Here is a 9,755-nt window from a genome sequence, read left to right as displayed (position 1 = left end):
TACAAGGGTTAATACAAAAGTTTTCTTAGAATTTTTACACAACTAGATATTCCAGCTTCATCACCATCTGTTGAGCTTCGGGTTGCCTGCTAAGCTTCGGCTCTGTGTTCTTCAGCTTCGTCATCCTATACACATCGAAGCATTATAAGGAAAATTCAAGTTTCAAGTAAAAGGTAAGCACAAGGTATGATTTTATTACCGGCTTAAGATGACTTCGAGCTTCGTCACCAGCTAGGCTTCGCCCACCCTTCGTCCATATTTGCTTTATGAATCTGTTTCCTATGCTTCGAGCTAGGCTGGGGATATCAATCAGATCTGCTGGTGATAAGCTGAAGTTTGGTCTATTAACAATTTTCCCATGCGTGCAACCGGACTTCATGAAGGCAACAGCTGTGCCCCGAGAAGCTAGCAGGGCACAGAAATCACCGTTCCAGCTATAACTTCATGAAGAGCATCAACTTCGCCCTCAATGTGTTCGAAGGTCCCTGGCAGGTCTTGAACCGAAGGACTAAATTTCTCAGAGCTGGCTCCAACCGAGTTGAAGATCTGCCTTAGCCGCTGCACACATCGGTTGCTGAACTCTAGACATTTATCTTGAAGCTCTTTCAATGATTTTTTGCAAATTTGAACTTTTTTCAGCCTCAGCTGCAAACTTTGTATCAAATTTCCGTTTTTCTTGTTCGAAACTCTTTGATTTTGAGAGAAGCTCCTTATCCAGCTTTGCAATTTTGGCTTCAGCTTCCGCCAGTAAACTTTCCATTGTCCGAAGTTCGACATCTTTCTTTTCAAGAGCAGCGGTTTGATCTTTTATTTTGCTTTCTAACCCTTCAATTATAACTTCGTGCTTTTTATCTTCAAGGTCCTGTTGCATCCTCAAAGCTTTGCTCAATAACATACTCTGTACAGAAGCAACCTTCGTTAGAAAATACCTTCGTTGTTAAAAATAATGAAGAGTCGAAGAAAATTTTTTACCTTGAAATTGGAATAGAATAAACTACCGACGATATGTTGTCGTTGGTAGCGACTGATATCGGTCTCAAGCTTCGGAAAACCAATACTCTTCGACAGAGTACCGATAACCTTCGCCCCGGTTTGGTCTCGGACACAACCTAAGCTCTCATCATCAATGCCGCCGAAGAGTAGCGCCCCTGGTTGATACCCGCAGGATATGGCATAGTCTCTCAATTCTTCTTTTTCAGCTTTCGACAATTCTTGTCCAATTAAGTTTTAAAAGTTGAAATCTTCTGAAGTATCTTCGACTATTTCCTTTTCTTTCCCAGGCACTGTAGCCATGGTTTCTTCGGCGGCTGTAGCAACTTCTTCTGTGGCCATATCCAGGAGTATTTTATCTATATCAGAAAGTGTGCTTTCTAAGTTTGCATCCTTGGCCGTTGCAGCTTCGGCAATTGTGGCTTCAGCAGGTGCAGCTTCGGTAGATGCAGCGCTCTCAACAGCTGGTGCTTTTAACGCCGAAGCTAGTGGTGGTGTTTCTTCAATGGCCTCTGTCACAGTAATAATTCTTCGTTTTTTCGGCCCAACAGACTTCTTCGTTGCCGAGGGCTCCTTCTTCTTCTGTAAAAGCTTCGTCAGATGTGGCCCTAGTGGACTTAGCTTGTTAGGCAAGGATTCAGTCATTATCTTTAGAATTTCTTCCGCGTCGGCAGCGGAAGGTGTTGAAGGAGCCTCTTCTTCCTTATCAGTTGCCTTCTGTTTCGGGGTCGTAGCTTTTATTTTCTTCGGAGCGACTACCTTCGGCTCAGGGCTTAATTTTCTCTTCTTAAAGATTTCTTCATCCTCTTTCACCATTCTAGCAGCCTGTCTGTCCACAACACTAACAATTCTTTTTCTTTTCTGCCCTTCGGCACCCTTGTTCAATTGCTCATAGTCTGGATATTCAAAATTCAGGGCATCAATTACCCGATTCAATCTTCGCTTCGGTCGGGTGCCGAAGGCTACAGTCATCAACTGATCTTCTTTTCTCGTATAATTGCCCAAAATCTCGTTGCACATAACTTCAATTGTATCTAACCATTCTTGGCAGGGTTCTTTGAACTGTTTCTTGAACTTGAAATGATAGGGTAGCCGAACGAGTTCATTCTTCTTCTTCTCTTTTTCAAGCTTCGGCATACCCCACTCCCTCAGCGTCGGGAATACTCGGTTGGCCAAGTATTCTTGAACTAAATCCCTAGTTCCAATGTGTTCAGATACAACTCTAAACTCATACACAGCATCTGGGCATGGTGCCCCCCGGCGTCATGTTGCACTGAGGCCTAGTCAGCCCGAAGGTTAACTCCAGCGGGCTCTGTACTAGCTTCTCTTTTTTCTCATCAATCTTAACATAAAACCATTCAGATTTCCAACCGGTCGGCCATTTAGTGCGATAGCTGACCACCGATGTCTTCATGTCTTTGCGATAAGCAAAGTTGTAGCAGCCGAAGTTCTCATGCAGTCCGTCTTCCCTAGCCTTCGTCTGATAGTGAAGTTCATGTACTCAGCAGAAAGCTTCGGCGAGTGGCTCCACCCCTTGACTTCGGAGGGCCCAGATGTAAACGCTGAGCCTAACAATGGCGTTAGGGGTCAGCTGATGAAGGTAAATCTCAAAATTTTCCAAGACATCTCCAATCATCCCGTGCAGAGGAAATCTCAGCCCTGCTTTGAAGAAGCTCTTAAAGACCACCACTTCATCATTTTATGGTTTTGGGATAGTTTCTTCCCCACCAAAGTGAATCAACCCCATGTCGGCTTCTCTGAAGTAGCCTAGCTTCGTCATCATAGCCATATCAGCTTCAGACACAGTTGACTTTCCAAAATCCAAATGGCTGGGCTTCGATGGCATAGCGGTGTTATAATCAATCTCTTCTTCACCAATATCACCTTCTTCAATGTCTGCCTGCTCCGTTTCAGTAGCAGGGGCACCTTCGTCAGGAGAGCCCTCAGTTACAACTAGTCCCGACCGCCTCATAACTTCGGAGATTGGAGCAGTTTCAGTAGCTTCGGCTTCCTCTCCGTCATGGGTAACCCTAGCTGTTGAGCGCACTCTGGCCATTTGATGTTGAATTTCTTGCGTTTTAACGAAGTTGAGTATTTTTGACGAAGCTCCCTCTTTTCACGAAGCTAGAGCAAAGTGATCCTTTGATTGAGAATACGGTGAATAAGCTTCGACGGTGGTCAAATTTTTCGGCAGCACAACAGTACAATAGCAGTAAATGCTATGGTAACTTCACAACTACCCGTCTGTTTATATAGTGCTGCAGGTGGGAAGGTGAATTGTCAAGTCGCTCGCACCCGCTGAACAGTCACCCGCACTCGCTGAACGGTGGACCATAGTGCCCAAGAAGCTGAATCACCAGATCGCGCGTACCCACTGCATGGTGGGACCATCCTTCACTCGGAATATTTAAATCGTTTCCTGGCAACGAGCTCAGGAAAGGTGTTTTTCAGACCTTCGGCATTCCGAAGCCTTAGAGAGTTTTTCACGGGTCGAGCTCGTTACGAAAAACGATCTGGCACCGTGAAGGGGCTACTGTTGGGAGCCTGCTTCGTCGCCGAAGGTCCCATAAGAAGAAACACCTTCGGAAGAATGGCACAAAGCCGAAGCTATCAATCAGAGGGCTTCGGAGTACATTTCCAAATGCACCGACTTAAAGATGAAATGACCAATCGGCCCGTGATAACTTGTATTATGATTGTAAACCTTTGTAAAGGACATAAATGTAATTTCTCATAGGCTGCGTCCTGTGCCTATAAATAGATGAACAGTATCCCCTGTACTGTTCACGCTATCTTGTATTCGCTCGGGCACAACACTCGGATTTTTGCCTTCTGTCAAAGCCGAAGGTATAAATGTAATTAAATATCGTATTTGAATATTCAAGTTTATATAATGAAGACATGTGAATGATGTCATATATTTGTTCATATTATCTTTCATGTTTCATATATTTCGCCTTTTATTTTCTTATATCATGATGATGAAGGTACGTCATTTATGAGCTTCGTCCGAAGATCGTTATATCCTAAGAAAAATAATGCTTCAAAGAACGAATGACATTAACATTTAATACTTTGTGTTGCCTTGTTCGTGACTCATAGCATTTGAGAACAAGTCGCCAACAGCCATCATACCTATGGCCGGGTCTCTTGCATGCATGCATCCATGCATGATATATATATATATATATATATATATATATATATATATATATATATATATATATATATATATATATATATATATATATATATATATATATATATATATATATATATAGGCATCGAGGTCGATCCATCAGACAGACGTCAGAGCGACACAAAAGGTGGGCAGGCATCTGACGGTGGATGAACACGTGGACGACGCACCATTTGTCGACCGGCCCTTGCCACCTTGGTGAGCCCAGCCCACTACGCACACGAGCTTGCTTTTGAGGTGGTTTCCGGCGGCAACCTTTGAGCACTGTTAGAAAACCTTTCATGTGATCTAATTCTAAAGGGTGCGACCCTTCGTGGTGTCTCTTTATTATGTATATATATGTACAAATTTTATGAGATCAAGACACCAGTTCTGTCATTTGTCTCTCTCTCAATCTCGTTACCACTGAATATACATCAACACACGCTCTCCACCGAGCGTGGAAAGGCCATGGCGCATACAACGAGCGGTTGCCAAAAATCGACGAAGTTGTTGTCTACGCTGACGGTAATAATCAGAAGAATTCAGATGGCATGTGTTGATTCTAGAAGCAGTAGCGTAATCAATAATGGCATGTTGAGCGGTAAATCAACAAGCACAAAGGTGAAAGCTAGCTAGCCAGCCAGCCAGCCAGCCAGCGGCGAGTAAGTTGTATGCGCATGTGCGGGTGCAAAATGAAACGCACGCGCACGAGCATAGCCGTCGTGACGGGGATGATGTGCACTACCAGGATCACATTATTGGACAAAATTAATCAATGATGTGTACGAGCATAGCCAATTTGGCTTGTTCGCTGCGGCTTGCTGCGGCTGCAATCCGGCTGCGGCTGCGGCTTCTACAGTATTTTTCTCTATGGATTGCAGCTGCAGCAGTCCAAACAGCTGTAACAGTGTCGGCTTGCAGCCAGCCGAACACGCCCAATGTTGGATTAAGTCCAGCACTACTCACTTAGTAGTGGTGCCGTGCGACTGGGCGAGGCGTGTGTTGACTCTGACCTCTGTCTCTCGGCCTCTGCGCCGCGTGACGGACTTGACTGCTACAGTGCTACTACTACTAGTAGTAGGAGGAGTGCATTGCAAATCATCATCATCCATGATCCATACGTCTTCATCCGTCCGCCTGGCAAGTGATTCAGTGGAGGCGGAAGCTTCGTAGGACGGATCAGACTCCTCACGCGCGCACCTGTTGGCTGCTGCTGCAGCGCAAGCGCAAGTGCGCGCGACGCGAGGCCAGTCCCGGGCCCACGCGCAACAGGAGGAAGACTCGTTCGCCCGTGACGTGGCGTGGCGGTATCCTGCGTCGGCTGTCGGAACAGCCTGGTCCGCCCGCGCGCCCTTGACCGTTGACCGGTCGTCGGCGAGGGAGAGGCCGGCCGGAGAGGGAGCAGCAGCCTGCAGCCAGCAGTGCAGGAGCGGCCCGCGGCGACCGTTGACTGGCTGACCAGCGAGCCGGGCCTCCAGAATCCAGACGACGACGACGACGTGGATCCCTGCATCTGCCTGCTGCACCGCATGATTGATGCATGGAATGCCTAGATTTTCTGTTCACTATCTAGTAGACTGGTATATCCATGGCTCCATGAGTCCGTGCTCACTCGCCGGTCAGTCGTCGTCTGCAGCATGCCACGCAATTTACGGAGATGTGCTGACCCGACCCGTCTACGTGCTGCGACTGCATGCATTACGGCTTCTTCGGCCAGCGACAAACACGTACGTACGTACGTCTCATCTCTCATGCATGGCGCGCGCGTGTGTGCCGCGCCGCCGTGCACCGGCCGGCAGGCAGGCAATATAGTTAGGACTTGGGACGCAATTGCTCTATGCCTTCTCCCAACGATGCACTTGAGTCTGTTCGATTGGTCTGTGACAGTGAAAAATAACTGCTATGGGCTAACAAAGCTAAAAATCGTTTGGTAGAAACCACTAAAAATCCGTCAAAAGTTCTTCAATATATGTTTTCACATTTTCATCCGAAAGCCGCTAAAGCATGTCTAAATATGCTTTCAGTTTTGCACTACAAGAAACTTGGCTTTTAGAAAAAAAAAGTTGTTTCTAAATCCAGCCCTTTGATTTGGCTTTTGATTTTTAGAGGCCAAAAGTCAAACCAAACACACCCTTAACATGCTCGCAATATGTCAGAAACAGTGGTGATCTTGATGTCCACTTACTGTTTGTTAAAGAAACAAATATTAGAGGCCCCATAGATTTTGGGGGTCCTGTGTTGCGCAAACACATCTAGCAACGTGTTGATCGATGGGCCTGCTTTTCAGGGAGACGTACTGGTTTTAGATTATGAAGATTGTTGCAGAAAGGACACGCTCCACACGAGGTTCTTGCATGCGGTATATGTCAATATATAGAGATGGCAGCAATTGAGATCTTTGCAAGACATGAGATGACAGTCTAATGCTACTTTAGAATGTGCTTGATTCGAGGACAGTGTTTTTTTATAAGGATGTTCCTTTTTTATGGTGTGTGTTTTGTTAAGTTTCGATCTGTAATATCTGTAATGTCGTATGTAAGAGATAGACTAAAAAAGATGGATGTTTTTTTTCATTATCTAAAAAAAATCTAGATCTAGGGGTTTTCTAGAGCTATAGGTGACTGGGGAATTCGACTGATTTTCTTAATTACGGTGCGTTTGGTTGGGAAGCCAATTGAAATGGAGCGGCTCCATTCTAATTTGTGTGAATGCAGCCATTTTCATTCTATGTTTTTTCAATTAAAACTGACCCGACACTCTATTTTGTTTTGTTTGGTTGAAGAATAGAATAGAGCGGAGTCGATCTGTTCATTATTTGGTTGGAGAGTCATATAAGTGTGGAGGAGAGAAGAAGAAGGAGAGCGCTCACATCTGATCGTTTTGGTAAAGCTAGTGGGAGCATTCCAAATATTTATCGTATATAGACTCTAAAACTGCTCAACTTCTCTTTCGTTGGAAACCAAACATATAGAAAACAAGAATAGAACCCATTCATTCTACCCCGCGCTCATCGATCAAACACACCCTCCCTTAGTCAGGACTCTAGCTACTAACAAGATCTAATCTAGAGGCAGGGAGCTATAGCAAACACTGGTGTCCACACGTCGTCAGATGACTAGCATTCCTAGGAGTATAGATGATTCACAGTCCATGCACGCGCGCTCAATCACAACTACGTACTAGACAACTGGTGAGAGGGATAAGCACGTGCGCCGTGCGCGGAATCGAATCACACACGGAGCTCCTCGAGACAGAGTATAGCTGGCTGCTGGCCGTGGCCCTGCCTGCCTCTCCCGCGCGCGCTCTTCCTCCTGCCGGCCTGCCCTACTCGCTCTCTCGATCGGATCGCGAGTTCCGCACGTGGAATCCGTTTCTCCCACTCGATCGCGCGCTCTGCTCCATATATTTATGCTGTCTGCCACCACCAGCAACTGTCATTCGTACCGATGCAAGTGCTGTTTCCTGGATCTAGTATCTAACAAACAATCTACAGACCATGTGCGTCGAGTCCATGATACAGAGTCGACACGGGGTAACCAGGACACATAGACGGATTCGGATTGCTCGATCGATCTAGCCAGTGTTCCCAGAGCACAGCCGATCAAACAGCACGCTCCGGTTCGGTCTCGTCCCCACGCCCACAGTCCACAGAGCACAGCCGGAGGCAGCAGCATCGTGTCCCTGTCATGCTTCGTGCAGCAGCGCGTGCGTTGACGCGGTCGGCGCGTGGAATGGAAACCAACCCAAACCCAAACCCACTTGAGCACCCACGGCGGCGCGTAGGAGCAGGAACGAGCAGTAGTGGAACACTGACTCGGAAACCAACCGCGTGGTGGGCCCCCCACTCCCACGGGAAAAAAAAAGGAACTCCGCACTCATCCTTCAGTACCTTATCCTCACTGCCCGCGGGCCCTCCGCGGCCCCACGCGCGCGGGAGGCGGAGAAGGGTAGCAGGAGCCGACCGGCAGCAGCTACTGCAGGGCAGGCGCAGGCAGGACCAGCACCTCTCAGAGGCCAGGCAGGACTCAGGAGGCCAAGCAGAGCGCGGCACGTGTGGCGCCCCCGCGCCCGATATTTTGCCGGCCAAGGGCGGCGACGTGGCGGCCCCGGATTGCGCGGCCGGCGCGAGGTTGCCGCTGGCGCAGCCCCGGCAAGCCGCACAGTGGCGCACGCGTGAACCTCGTTGGCGTCGCGTCCCCGCGGGCTTTCCTGCTCTGCTCACCGCGCTGCTGCACCCCAGATCTCTTCCGCCCGTGGACACGACAAGGAGGCGCCCTCACGTGCAGTGCAACGCGCTCGCGCTTCCTTCCTAGTACTGTACGAGACTAGCAGAACTCCGCGCACGCTCGAAAAAAAAGGTTGTTTGCGTACCCGTCTTCCACAAAACACTCCGGATGGAAATCTACACGTCCCGGCTTTCCCGCCGTTTTGAGAACCCGAGCCAACTGTAGGTTCTCCGTTCTCATCTTCCCCTTAGGACTTGTTTACTACATGAGAGTGAGGGTAATCGAGGTGATTAAGGAGGCTAGAATCTTTCACTGTTCAATTTTAAATATTAAGGACATGTTCGGTTTACTTCGAATGATGATCTGGAATGGTTCGTAGCCGGATTGCTTGTACAATTTACATAAGCTTTAATCAACTGGAACGATTCCTGGATAGAATCCCGGACAACCAAACAGGGCCTAAAGAATTCTAGTCCCTTTAATCTATTAGAGATTTATATATAAAAAAACAATACTTCGTTAACAATTGTTCGCAAACGGATCGGGTGCAACGTTGAGAGCTCAGCTTCACCAACTTCAACAGTTCAGCCTCACAAAAAAAACCTGAAGTGGGACGAGACTTCACGTTTTTCATGAAACATCAAAAGAGGAGCTTCACGAACCTGAATCTTGAAACTCGTCGTGAAGTTGGGTGAAAATTTCGTTGGACATGGTCTGCCTACCCCCACTGACTGTGAGGGTCGATCTTCTCCGGACCGCAGGTGGCTGGCATCCCAATGGAGAGAGATCACTGCACGTGGTGGCTGTGGGCCGCACCTAGTGCTAGGGCGTGGCGAGAGTAGGCCCGTGGCAACTATAGCCATGGCCGACGCATACTCCAGCTCCTCCCTACCGACGGGTGGCACCGCCTTAGCATCTACAAGGCGTGGAGGAAGACCAGCAACAACCAACGGTTGTATGACAGTGGTGGCCGGTGGTTCCCTCCTGGACGACGGGTCTCTCCACACAGCTCTCGCCTGCCAATTGGGCAAGGCAGACAATGTTGGTGGCTTTGGAAAAGCACAACCATCGAAACTTCAATATACCACACGTATGAAGGTAATTAATACATATGAAATGACATCAATACAGGACAGTGAATTAGTGGTGTTATAATTTGGTCAATCTAAGCTCATTGTTGATTAATGATTGGTACTATTGCACGCTGACGAACAAACCGGTGAATCATTGTAGGTGTTGTTATTAAGGAATTAATGCAATGGTATGTATAGATTGATGTTGGCTGATAGTGTGACCTTGAATAATATTTATTGGCTGTTGATTAAGTAGTATTTTCTCCCATAAGAATGCTATGGTTG

The 9,755-nt window shown here is 47.5% G+C and overlaps 1 protein-coding gene across 1 annotated transcript; it reads left to right on the top strand.

Moving 5' to 3' along the window:
* Positions 1-7,617: 7,617 nt before the first annotated feature.
* Positions 7,618-8,753, top strand: LOC103629169 (uncharacterized). The gene has a single exon (XM_008650344.1). It carries the CDS (start codon positions 7,858-7,860, stop codon positions 8,482-8,484), a length of 627 nt encoding a protein of 208 aa, XP_008648566.1. The 5' UTR covers positions 7,618-7,857; the 3' UTR covers positions 8,485-8,753.
* The last annotated feature ends 1,002 nt before the right edge of the window (positions 8,754-9,755 follow it).

This window comes from Zea mays, chromosome 6 (assembly GCF_902167145.1).
Source record: "Zea mays cultivar B73 chromosome 6, Zm-B73-REFERENCE-NAM-5.0, whole genome shotgun sequence".
NCBI lineage: Eukaryota > Viridiplantae > Streptophyta > Magnoliopsida > Poales > Poaceae > Zea > Zea mays.
Note: the sequence above shows the minus strand (reverse complement) of the source record. Positions and strands in the feature narration are given on the sequence as shown.